At 34.9% G+C, this 13,382-nt stretch overlaps 1 protein-coding gene across 2 annotated transcripts in view; it reads left to right on the forward strand.

Moving 5' to 3' along the window:
- Positions 1-13,382, forward strand: part of LOC140514408 (cation channel sperm-associated auxiliary subunit beta-like) — a 176,076-nt gene that overhangs the window by 40,738 nt on the left and 121,956 nt on the right. For both annotated transcript variants that reach the window (XM_072624722.1, XM_072624721.1), the window contains exon 5: positions 10,357-10,452. In XM_072624722.1, the coding sequence (XP_072480823.1) occupies positions 10,357-10,452 (96 nt within the window). The remainder of the gene's footprint in view (positions 1-10,356; positions 10,453-13,382) is intronic.

Below are 13,382 nucleotides of genomic sequence, written 5' to 3' on the forward strand. Positions count from 1 at the left end.
AACAGGGTTCAAGTCCCAGCTCTATTACTTACTATCTGTGGGACCTAAGGCAAGTAAATTTCAAATGGAAAACAATGTTGTATATCATAATTATAAAATTCACAAAGTAATAATTATTCAGAAGTTCAGTAGACATGATGAGTTAAATTAAACTCTAAAATCAAAGCACTAAATCAAAATAGCATAAGAGGAATAAATATACGTTGTTAAAAAGTTAAATAATAAAATAGAAATTTCATACCAAGATTATTTCCAATGCTTATTGTAATAATTTTCAAAATTCTGCTTCAAAGAAATATAAAAGAATTAATGAAAATAAGTAAAAATGACTGTAATTAGGTAATTCATATTTGCAAAAAAGAGATAAAATAAGATTCTAAAAAATTTCAAACAAAAACTGTATCCCAAGATGAAATATGCATTTCAAACAGAAAACCTGAATATAAAAATTATAGAACTCAATAAGCAACATTTTCCCCTAAGGTAGTAGATATTAAAGTTGAATGTAACTCTAAAATCAAAGCTTCAAAATGAAATTAAAAAAATGTAAATAGAATAAATATAACAGAAAAATTAAGTACTAAAATTTCATTATTAGAATGTCACTAATGCTAGTAGCAGTAATTCTGAGAAATACTTTTTAAATAAAAACAAGAAGGCAATCATTCAAACAATAATTAAACAGGTAATTACTATAAACAATGAAATAATTCAACTCCTAAAAGAACGATAAAATAAATTTCTAAAAAAAACAGACAAAAAATCTGCATCTCCATTTGAAACCTCAGTTCTAGCTTGTGTGTGGAGGTGGAACATGCTTGATTGTTGAACTGGGGCAATTTTCTTTCTGGGATGCTGTGGAGTCTGACACAGCTCATGGCAGCAGAAACAGCCACCTTGTCTTTGGCATACTTACTCACCTCTCAATCCTCACAAGTTTTCTGCTGTCCTTCCTCTCCCTTTTAATTGGAAAGAAATGTGTTTTTCAGCCGTAACCTTGTTCAATTTAGCTAAAGCCTTCCAGGGAACTAAGATACTGAATCAAGGCAAGAACTTGCCTGAACTCTCCCAAATTTACCTCATAATACCTGCAAAATAAAGCTTAACAATGAATTCTGGAGCAGCAGAAGCAACAAAAAAATGAAGTATAAAAATAAAAAATTAAGTCAGGCTCAACATTCAAGTTAAAATGGGCTGGTAAATGGGCAAAACTACAAACAAATAAATAGAACTTGCACATAGAAGTGACATATAGTGACAGGGAAGATCAAAATACAAACTTAGAAGAGGACAGTAATGCCAAAATGGTTACATGGGGAGCCTCTAAAAAAAAGAATATTTGTCTCAGGTTCCAAAAGAACTCCTGCAGGAGCTCAGAAAGAAATTTAAAAAATCAAATAAGAGAAAGAGAAGAAAAAATTGGGAAAATAAATGATAGTAATTCAATAGAATCAAGAAAAAAAAGACTCAATAACTTGGCAAAAGGAGCATAAAAAAAGGGAAAATGGATAAAAAGTTCATAAAAAAAAGTTCTTAAAAAGTAACATTGGTCAAATGGAAAAAGAAATGCAAACATTCACTAAAGAAAATCATTCCTTAAAAATTAGAATTGGACAAGTGGAAACTAATGACTCCCAAGAAACATCAAGAAATCATGAAACAAAATCACAAGAAGGAAAAAATGGACAAATGTAAAATATAACCTTGGAAAAACAACTGACATGGAAAATAGATCTAAGAGAGATTATTAAGAATTACTGAACTATCTGAAAGTCATGATCAAAAAAAAAAGAGCTTGGAGATCATCTTTCAAGAAATTACCAAGGAAAGCTACCTTGATATCCTAGAACCAGAAGATAAAACAGAAATTGAAAGAATACACCAATCACATCCTGAAAGAGATGCTCAGAATAAAAAGTAACAGCCAAATTTGAGAGTTCCCAGGCCAAAGAGAAAATATTTCAAAAAAACAGAAAGAAGTAATTCAAATATCAAGGAGTCACAGTCAGGATTACAAATTATTTAGTAACTTATACAATAAAGGATCAGAGGGCTTGGAATATGATATTCTGGATGGCAAAGGAGCTAAGATTAAAGCCAAAAATCAAGCATTCAACAAAAGTGAGTATAATTTTTCAGGGAAAAAAATGGACATTCAATGAAATTTCAAGCATTCCTGATGAAAATACCAGAGCTGAACAGAAAAATCTGATTTTCAAACCCCAGAGAAATATAAAAAGGCAAAAAGGAAAGAGAAAACATAAGGGATTAAATAAGGTTAAACCCACAGGAAAATGATACCTCTAACTATTTTTTAAATTATTTTTCCCTAATTATATGTAAAAATAATTTTAACATTCATTTTTAAAATTTTGAGTCCCAAGATCCTCCTTCCTTTCCCACTCCTCTTATTGAGAAGGCAAGCAATATAATATAGGTTATAGATATGTAGTCATGCAAAACATATTTCCATATTAGTCATGTTATAAAAGAAAGCATGAATCACAAAAAAACCCAAGATAAATAATGTTTAAAAAGTATGCTTCAATCTGTATTTGGACTCCATTTGGGCTTTCTCTTGGGATGGAGAGCATTTTTCATCATTTTTCCAAGTTGTCTTGAATCATTGTATTGATGAGAATAACTAAGTTATTTGTAGTTTATCATCTTATGATATTACTATTGCTGTGTACAATGTTCTCCTAGTTTGACTCAGTTCATGGAAGTCTTTCGAGGTTTTTCTGAGAGCATCACCATTTCTTATAGCACAACAATATTCCAACACAATCATATACCACCACTTGTTTAGCCATTCCCCATTAGCTGAAAAGTACCCCCTAAATTTCCAATTCTTTGCCACAAAAAATGAGCTACTGTAAACATTTTTTGTGCAACTAGGTTGTTTTCCTTTTAAAAAGTCTTTTTTGGGATACAGACCTAGTAGTGGTATTGTTTGGTCAAAGCCTGTTCTTGGTTTCATACCTCTTTAAATATAGTTCCAAATAGCTCTACATAATGGTTGAATCAGTTTAAAACCCCACCAGTACTACGTTAGATATTTGTAACTCTCAACCACTTTATCACTTAGGATGGTTAGAAGGACTATACACAGACAGACAGTATGGGTATAATTTGAGTTTGATGGGATGATATAAAAATAAGGATGAGAAAGAGTATTGCATTGGGACTAGACGGAAGGGAGAGATAGAATGGGGCAAATTATCTCACACGCATTGGGTAAATCATCTCACATGAAGAGGCATGGAACAGACATTACAATAGAAGGAAAGATGGGGGTTAAGAGGTGTTGTTTGAACCTTACTCTGATCAGACTTGGTTCAAAGAGGGGATTTAACACACACTCAGTTGGGTATAGAAATCTATCTTACTGTTCAGGAATGTAGGAAGTGAGGGGATAGGAGAAATGGGGTGCTAACAGAAGGGAGGGTGGATTAGGGGAGGTGGTGGACAGAAACAAAACACTAGAGAGAAGGCACAGGGTGAAAGGAGGGAAGGAGTCAGACAGACACATGTACACATATGAAGACAGACAGAAACAAAGAAACAGAGAAACAGGGGAAAACAGAGAGGTAGAGATGGAGAGACAGAGATAAAGGAAGGGAAAATAGGAGTCAGTGACGTACACAGGAAATGTAAACATGAATGTTAATGGGATAAACTAATCTGTAAAAGGAAAAGTGAATCAAAAACCAGAGTCCTATAATGTATTATTTACAAGAAATATTGTTGGGGGGGGAGGAACCAAGATGGCAGAGTAGAAAGATTCACGTACACTAGCTCTGAACCCACAGCCCATAAAATATCTATAAAGAAGAACTCTGGAGCAGCAGAAGCCACAGAACAATGGAGTGGAGGATATTTTTGTTCCAGAGAGCCCTGAAAAACTGATGCAAATGGTCCGCCACGCGCCGGACCAGAGCAGAGCCCAGCCCTGCCTTGGCCACGTGGCACCGAGAGGAGCAGATCCGAGCAGGCTTCAGGAACAGAATCTCCAGCTGCCACATGGATCCCTCCATGCACAGGTGCCAAAGGTTGGTGAGAAGGTCTCTTTAGAAGGGAGTGGGGTGTCCCCCATAAGTCAGGACCTCTCGGGAGGCAGCAGTGGGAGTGGTGGACAGGGGCTCCCCAAGCAGGCAGGAGCCTGGATCCATTGTTGAAGGTCTCCACATAAACCCCCTGAGGGATCTGAGTCCCGTGTGAAGGCCTTTCCTCCACCTGAGCACCTGAACTTAATCTCACACTGAATAGCAGCCCTGCCCCTGCCAAAGCCCTGAGGCTGGGAAGCAGCATTTGAATCTCAGACCCCAAGATCTGGCTGGGCGGATCTGGAGTCAGGTGGGTATGAAGAGAAAGCTCAGAAGTGAAGTCACTGGCTGGGAAAATGCCCAGAAAAGGGGAAAAAAATAAGACCATAGAAGGTTATTTTCTTGGTGAACAGATATCTCCTCCCTTCCTTTCTGATGAGGAAGAACAATGCTTACCATCAGGGAAAGACATAGAAATCAAGGTTTCTGTATCCCAAACATCCAAAATTCAGTGGGCTCAAGCCATGGAAGAGCTCAAAAAGGATTTTGAAAAGCAAGCTAGAGAGGGGGAGGAAAAACTGGGAAGAGTAATGAGAGAGATGCAAGAAAAGCATGAGAAGCAGGTCAACACCTTGCTAAAGGAGACCCAAAAAAATGCAGAAGAAAATAACACCTTGAAAAATAGGCTAACTCAATTGGGAAAAGAGGTTCAAAAAGCCAATGAAGAGAAGAATGCTTTAAAAAGCAGAATTAGCCAAATGGAAAAGGAAGTTCAAAAGCTCACTGAAGAAAATAGTTCTTTAAAAATTATAATGGAACAGATGGAGGCTAATGACGTCATGAGAAACCAAGGAATCACAAAACAAAATCAAAAGAAAAAAAAATGGAAGATAACATGAAATATCTCACTGGAAAAACAACTGACCTGGAAAATAGATCCAGGAGAGACAATTTAAAAATTATGGGACTACCTGAAAGCCATGATCCAAAAAACAGCCTAGACATCATTTTTCATGAAATTATCAAGGAAAGCTGCCCTGAGATTCTAGAACCAGAGGGCAAAATAAATATTGAAAGAATCCACAGATCACCGCCTGAAAGAGATCCAAAAAGAGAAACTCCTAGGAACATTATAGTCAAATTCCAGAGTTCTCTGGTCAAGGAGAAAATATTGCAAGCAGCTAGAAAGAAATAATTCAAGTATTGTGGAAATACAATCAGGATAACACAAGATCTAGCAGCTTCTACATTAAGGGATCGAAGGGCGTGGAATAGGATATTCCAGAAATCAAAGGAACTAGGACTAAAACCAAGAATCACCTACCCAGCAAAACTGAGTATAATACTTCAGGGGAAAAATTGGTGTTTCAATGAAATAGAGGACTTTCAAGCATTCTTGATGAAAAGACCAGAGCTGAAAAGAAAATTTGACTTTCAAACACAAGAATGAAGAGAAGCATGAAAAGGTAAACAGCAAAGAGAAGTCATAAGGGACTTACTAAAGTTGAACTGTTTACATTCCTACATGGAAAGACAATATTTGTAACTCTTGAAACTTTTCAGTATCTAGGTACTGGGTGGGATTACACACACACACACACACACACACACACACACACACACACACAGCATAGAGTGAATTGAATAGGATGGGATCATATCTTTAAAAAATGAAATTAAGGAGTGAGAGAGAAATATATTGGGAGGAGAAAAGGAGAGATGGAATGGGGCAAATTATCTCTCATAAAAGAGGCAAGCAAAAGACTCTTTAGTAGAGGGAAAAAGAGGGGAGGTGAGAGAAAAACCTGAAGTTCACTCTCATCACATTCCACTAAAGGAAGGAATAAAATGCACACTCATTTTGGTATGAAAACCTATCTTACAATACAGGAAAGTGGGGGAGAAGGGGAGAAGCAGGGTGGGGGCAATGATGGAAGGGAGGGCAATGGGAGGAGGGAGCAATTTGAACTCAACACTCTTGGGGAGGGACAGGATCAAAAGAGAGAATAGAAACAATGGGGGGCAGGATAGGATGGAGGGAAATATAGTTAGTCTTACACAACACGACTATCAAGGAAGTCATTTGCCAAACTACACAGATATGGCCTATATTGAATTGCTTGCCTTCCTAAAGGGAATGGGTGGGGAGGGAGGGATGAAGAGAAGTTGGAACTCAAAGTTTTAGGAACAACTGTCGAGTACTGTTCTTGCTACTAGGAAATAAGAAATACAGGTAATGGGGTATAGAAAGTTATCTGGCCCTACAGGACAAAAGGGAAGATGGGTACAAGGGAAAGGAGGGATGATAGAAGAGAGGGCAGATTGGTGATAGGGGAAATTGGAATGCTTGGTGTTATGGGGTGGGGGGAGGTGACAAATGTGGAGAAAATTTGGAACCCAAAATTTTGTGAAAATGAATGTTAAAAGTTAAATAAATAAATTTAAAATAAAAAAAAAAAAGAAATGTTTTTGAGGCAGAGAGAAAGAGAGAGAGAGAGGGAGAGAGAAAATATTTTGTAGAATTCACTTGTGAATTCATCTATCCTTTTAGATTTTCTCTTAGGGAGTTTATTGATGGCTTGTTCAATTTCTTTTTCTAAATGGCGTTATTTAAGTATTATATTCATTTTTCTGTTAATCTTGGCAATTTATATACAAAATCCATGTGTAATAACAAAAAAATCAAGGGAATTATTGGAAAAAATATTGAAGAATATACCAGATTTCAAACTATATTCATCAAAACAGTCTGGTACTGGCTAAGAAATAGAGCAGTGGAACAGTACAATAGATTAGGTACATAATACACAGTAGTAATCTATTATTTGTTAAAACCCAAAGACCCTAGATTTTGAGACAAGGACTCACTTTTTGGCAAAAAGCTGCCAAGAAAACAGTAAAACAGTATGGTAGAAACTTTGTATAGACCAAGATAAGATAAGATCCAAGATAAGATCAAAATAGGTATCTGATTTAAATATAAAGGTTAATACCATAAATCAATTAGGAGAACAAGGCATCATTTCCCTCTCAGATCAACGGAGAAGGGAAGAATTTATGATCAAACAAGAAAGAGAGTATATGTAAAATGGATAATTTTGATTATATTAAATGTAAAAGTGTGAATAAACAAAAAGCAATGCAGACAAGATGAGAAGAAAACTGAAGAAAATTTATTCCAACAATTTGTGAGATAGAGCCTCATTTCTCAAAAATACAGAGAACTGAGTCAGATCTAATAAGTGATTTCCCCAGTTGATAAATGGTAAAAAGATATGAACAGGCAGTTTTCAAATGAAGAAATACAAGATATCTATAGTCATATGAAAAAAGTCTCTAAATTATTATTGATTAGAGAAATGAAAATTAAAGCAACTCCAAGACACCACCTCAAACCAATCAAATTGGCTAATATGACAGAAAAGGAAAATGATAAATGCTGGAAAATATGAGGGAAGATTGGGATGCTAATGCACTGCTGGTAGACTTATGAATTGATTCAACCATTTTGGTAATTTGGAACTATGCCCAAATGGCTATGAAAGTGTGTATACCCTTTGATCCAGCAATAACACATCTAGTTTTGTATCCCAATGAGATTCTAAAAGAATGACAAAGAATCTATTTATCTAAAAATACTTATAGCATCTCTTTATGGTTACAAAGAATTTGCAATTGAGGTGATGTTGATCAATTGATCCGTGGCTGAACAAGTTGTTCATGGAATATGATTGTGGTATATGATATGATGAGTAGGATGATTTCAGAAAAAAACTTAGAAAGACTTACCTAAAATTATAAAAAGTGAAGTGAGCAGAAAAGGAGAATATTATACCCAGCAATAGGAATATTTATGATGATCAGTTGTGAATGACTTAGCTATTCCCAGAAATGCAATGATCCAAGACAATTCCAAAGGACTCATGACGAAAAATGATATCTACCTCCAGAGAAAGAACTGATGGAGTCTGAATGCAGATGGAAGAATGCTATTTTTCACTTTCTTTATTTTTAAATCTGTCTCCTTTCTAAACCTGACTAACACAAAATTTGTTTTTCATAATACATATACATATATATGCATATAAACTCTCTTAGGGAATTTATTGATGGCTTGTTCAATTTATTTTTCTAAAATGGGGTTATTTAAGTATTCTATTTCTTCTATTAATCTTGGCAATTTATATACAAAATTCATCTGGAATAACAAAAGATCAAGAATATCAAGGGAATGAATGAAAAAAAATTGAAGGAAAGTGACCTAGCTGCACCAGATCTCAAAATATATTCCTCAAAACAATCTGGTACTGGGTAAGTAATAGAGTGCTGGATTAGTGGAATAGATTAGGTAGATAATACATGTAGTAAATGACCATAGTAATCTAGTATCATATATATGTACATATACACACACAATTACATATGTATATATACATATATACATACACATACACATGCAAATATACATACACACACATATATATTTGTTTACTTTCTCAGAGATGGGTTGGGGAGGGAAAGAAGGACAGAATTTGGTTCTCAAAATTTTAAAAAAGAGTGTTAAAATTGTTTTTACATGTAATTGGGAAACATAAAATATTATTTAAAATGTTTTTTAAAAAATATTTTCATTTACCCCCTTCTCCCTTACCTTCCATCACCAACATCCATTCTTAATACTTTGTAACCTTCAAGGACCACTACAAGAGCTTTCAAGATTCTTGTCAGATAATTATTTTATAGCTCTGAAGGAAAATATTTACACTGGCGTAAAGTAGGAATGCTACAACTTTTTTTCCTTTTCAACTTTGATTTCAAGATGCCAGTAAATGTCTTAACATTCAGCTACAGTCTTCTCTTTCATTATTTTTTGGTGAATTGGTGCTTGCCTGGAGGAAGTGTTATTATTACTAACTATTATTTCTAGTAGATATTTTTATTTAAGTATAGGTTAGACTAGAATGTTCTCTGCATGCTCATCCAATTCACAATCTGTGCTTGTGTAATACGTGCTAGGCACTGAGGCAGAAATCAAACATCAAGCAGTTTCTTCATTCAAGGACTTATCAATGCAGGGATATACGTTAGAAACAGGACTTTAACCCAGTTCTTCCTGGCTTTTCAGATTATCTGTCCACTACACAATGCTAAATGAGGGGTTTAAAAAGCCAGAAAATACAGGAAGGAAAGGTAAAAAGGCCAAATTAGATGTTAAAGAAAATTCTCTGAGCAAATTTAAGGAGGAATAGAATACCAATAAGGAATACGAGGAGCCTGTGTCATACCAATGGAGGCTTCATGTAGGAAGAAGATAAAGACAGAAAGACAGAACTGGGAAATATAGAACTGGGAAAGATTTTAATTCCAGGAATGAGAAGGAAGCTCAGGTAAACACATAATAGTGAAAGAAAGAATCTGTTAGGAATATAGACTACAAAATGACAGTATTACGAAGCATGAGTGAAGGCAGAATATAGTATGTGAAAGGTAATTTGGAAGGCGAAATTACCATATTTTACTTGGCCACAGATATCAAAATTAGGATCAATAAGTGGAAATTATGTGGATTTAGGCTGAACTTAATGAAACAAACACATATTATGGTTGTATAAATGTGTTATTGACAATCTTGTTAGGGAGTGATTTTCTGATTTCTGGAGGTATTCTAGTTATAACTGGAAAGCCCCCTTGTTAGGAAAGTTGTAGAAGAGATTGATGCTTCAGGCAGTGGTTATACAAGGTTGGACTTACAAGGGATTCTGTAATTCTATGAAAATAAGCACTGTCCATATACCTTTTCAAATATTTTTAGCAAGCATTCAGATAAACGTCTATGAAGTAAACTGATACTAAGGACAATCATTGGAGTCCCAGAGGGAAAATAACAACCCAGTTGCTGATATCAGAGTTCTGGGATCAACATCACATCGTATTTGCTCCTATTCTCCTGTTATTCTATTAGCAAAAATCTGTGGGAAGAGATACTGCGGTCGAATGAAAGAAGCAATGGATTTGGAGTCACAGAACCTTGGTGCAAATCCTGGCTTTACCACATACTATCTGTGACACCTTGTAAAAAGTCACTTAAATTTTCTCTATCCCAATTTCATTTTCTATAAGAACATGGAGTTGAGCTATATCTTATACAAAATTGTTTAGAGCTTGAAAATATTGTGATGCTAAGATTCCTTTAAGAATGAGATTGATATCTAAATTGAGACCTTTAGCAAGTTTCCATACCACATACAGTCTAATTTGTTGCCATTGTTTATGTGAATTAATTAATTCTTTACTCCTTGTTTACATACAGATATTGCACCAATAGAGCAATGGTTTGTAAGTATTTCACTACAAGAGGGGCTAACTACTTATACTACTGAAGGAACACTTTTGGATCTCATCCGAGGTAAAAATGAGGCAAAAGTAACAGTGTCAAACTCCATTAGTGAGAGAAGCAATGAAGTGCAGTGTGTTTTATTTTCCTCTGAGTGGTAGTAGAATCAAAATAATAAAAGCTAGCATTTTGCAAAGTGCTTTAAGGTTTTCAAAGTACTTTATATGCTAACTCATTTGATCCTCACATATATAAATATGAGGTTTATATCCTATGAGCTAAGTCCTTTTGTTGAACCTCCTTGACAAATGAGGAAATAAAAGAAGGCAAAGGTAAAATGATTTTTCTAGAATCACCCCTTGCTAGTCTCTGAGGCTAGATTTCAACTGAGGTCTTCCTGTCCTGAGACTGGTATTCTATCCACTGTGCCATCTCTGAGTATGAAAAGCAGTTCCCTTTAAATATAGACTAGACTAGAGATGAGAAACCTGTAGTTTCAAAGCCACATGTGGCCTTCTAGGTCCCTGGTGAGACTTTTTAACTGAGTCCAAGTTTTATAAGACAAATTCTTAAATCCTTTTATTAAGGGGATTTGCTCTGTCAAGTTCAGATTTAGTCAAAGGGTCACACTTGATGATCTAGAGGGCCACATGTGGCCTCAAGGCCACAGTTTTGATACTCCTGGACTAGAATCAAAGTGGGAAGGGAATTAAAGATAAACTAGTTCAACTTCCCCTTACTCTTTCCCACATTCTATTTTGCAAAGGGATAGTGACTTGTTGGAAGCTATCTCATTAAATTTTTGTATTTAGGTAAATTGAATTATCAGTGATAACTTCCAGATAATGAAGAAGGTTCTGTGTAGGGTCCCCATTTTAGTATGCTAATTCTGTTCTTTTTCAAGGGAAGATCAACTGACTTTTCAATAGTTTAGGGCATTCAAAATAGGAAATTTGAAAACTTGCTTTAGTATAAAAGCAATCATACCAAGCATGTCTCAACAATTCTGACAATATAGTAGTGAATGACTTCTGTTGAGTCACAGCTGTGGCATGAATTGATTTTTATTCTGATGGGACAGATAATTAAATTCGTCTCTCCCTGTTTATAACACTACATGACATCACTGACTTTTCTCAGCTCTGTAATGTTAATCAAATCAAAAGACATTTATCAATTACTTCCCTTGTGTCAGGCACTATCAGAATATGATTGTAGCACATCATAGTCTGATCACACCCAACTTGCATTCCTTGATTTCCCTTTGATTGATTCTCAACTTTAGTTCTTCGGAAACTGAGCTGTTTGTTGACTCAGAGTCATATAACATCATTGGAAGGCTACTGGTGGTAAAAATATAGACCTTTATTCCACCGATAGAAATAATGGAATCAGAAAGGGGGAGTAGGCTTAGAATGAAAAGTTTAGATTTGGATATGTTGAATTTGAAGTATCAATGGAATATCTAAATAGAGACACCTTGTAGGCAATTAATGTATTGTCCTTTGACAGCTTTCAAATATAAATCATATGATTATTTCAACAGATGCAAAAAAAAAAAAAACATTTGGCAAAATACAACACCCATTCCTATTGAGAACACCAGAAAGCATAGGAATACTTGGAATTTTCCTTAAAATGATAGGTAGCACAAAGAAATCATAAGTAACATCTATCTAAAACCATCAATAAGCATTATATGTAATGAGGATAAGATAAACGCATTTCCAACAAAATCAGGGGTAAAACAGGAATATCCATTATCGTCACAGTTATTCAATATTAGAAATGTTAGCTTTAGCAATTAAAGAAGAAAATGGAATTGAAGGAATTAAAATAGGCTAAGAAGACACAAAGTTATCAGCCTTTGCAGATGATATGATGGGATACTTAAAGAAGTCTACAGAATCATATGATGATAATTACAAAACACTTTTTGCATAAAGTTAGACCTAAGTAAATGGCAAAACAGTAGTTACTCATGGGTAGGCTGAGCTAATATAAAAAAATGACACTTCTACCTAAATTGATTTACTTATTCAGTGCCATACCAATCAAAACATCAGCAAATTATTCTCTAGAGCTAGAAAATATAATATCATAATTCACCTGGGAGAACAAAAGGTCAAGAATATCAAGGGAATGAATGAAAAGAAATGTTAAGGAAGGTGGCCTAGCCCTTCTAGATCCCAAACTGTATTATAAAGCGGTAATCATCAAAACCACTTGGTACTGGCTAAGAAACAGAGCAGTGGATCAGTGGAATAGGTTATGCACACAAGACGCAGTACTCAATGACTATAGTAATCTACTATTTCATAAACCAAAAGACCCCAAGCTCTGGCATAAGAACTCATTATTTAACAAAAACTGCTTGGAAAACTGGAAAATAGTATGGCAGAAACTGGGCATAGATCATATCTTCCACTGTATACCAAAATACAGTTAAAGTGAATATATGACTCAGATATAAAGGCTGATACTATAAGTAAACTTAGAGAATAAGGAATAGTTTACCTGTCATATTTATGAATAATGGAAGAATTTATGACCAAACAAGGGATAGAGAACATTATGAAATGCAAATGGATGATTTTGATTGCAGTGAACTGAAAAATGTTTGCAGAAAGCTGGTGCAACCAAGATTAGGAGGGAAGCAGACAGTTGGGAAATAATTTTTACAACCAGTGTCTCTGATAAAAGTTTCATTTCTAAAATACATAGAGAACTGAGTCAAATTTATAAGATACAAATCATTACCCAATTGATAAATGGTCAAATGATATTAACAGGCAGTTTTCAGAGGAAGAAATCAAAGATATCTATAGTCATATGAAAAAATGCTCTAAATCTCTATTGATTAGAGAAATGCAAATTAAAGCAACTCTGAGGTACCACATCACAACCTAACCTATTGGTTAACATGACAAAACAGGAAAATTATAAATGCTGTAGAAGATGTGGTAAAATTGGAATACTAGTGCATTGCTAGTAGGGTTGTG

The sequence above is a fragment of the Notamacropus eugenii genome, chromosome 7, assembly GCF_028372415.1.
Source record: "Notamacropus eugenii isolate mMacEug1 chromosome 7, mMacEug1.pri_v2, whole genome shotgun sequence".
In the NCBI taxonomy this organism is placed as follows: domain Eukaryota; kingdom Metazoa; phylum Chordata; class Mammalia; order Diprotodontia; family Macropodidae; genus Notamacropus; species Notamacropus eugenii.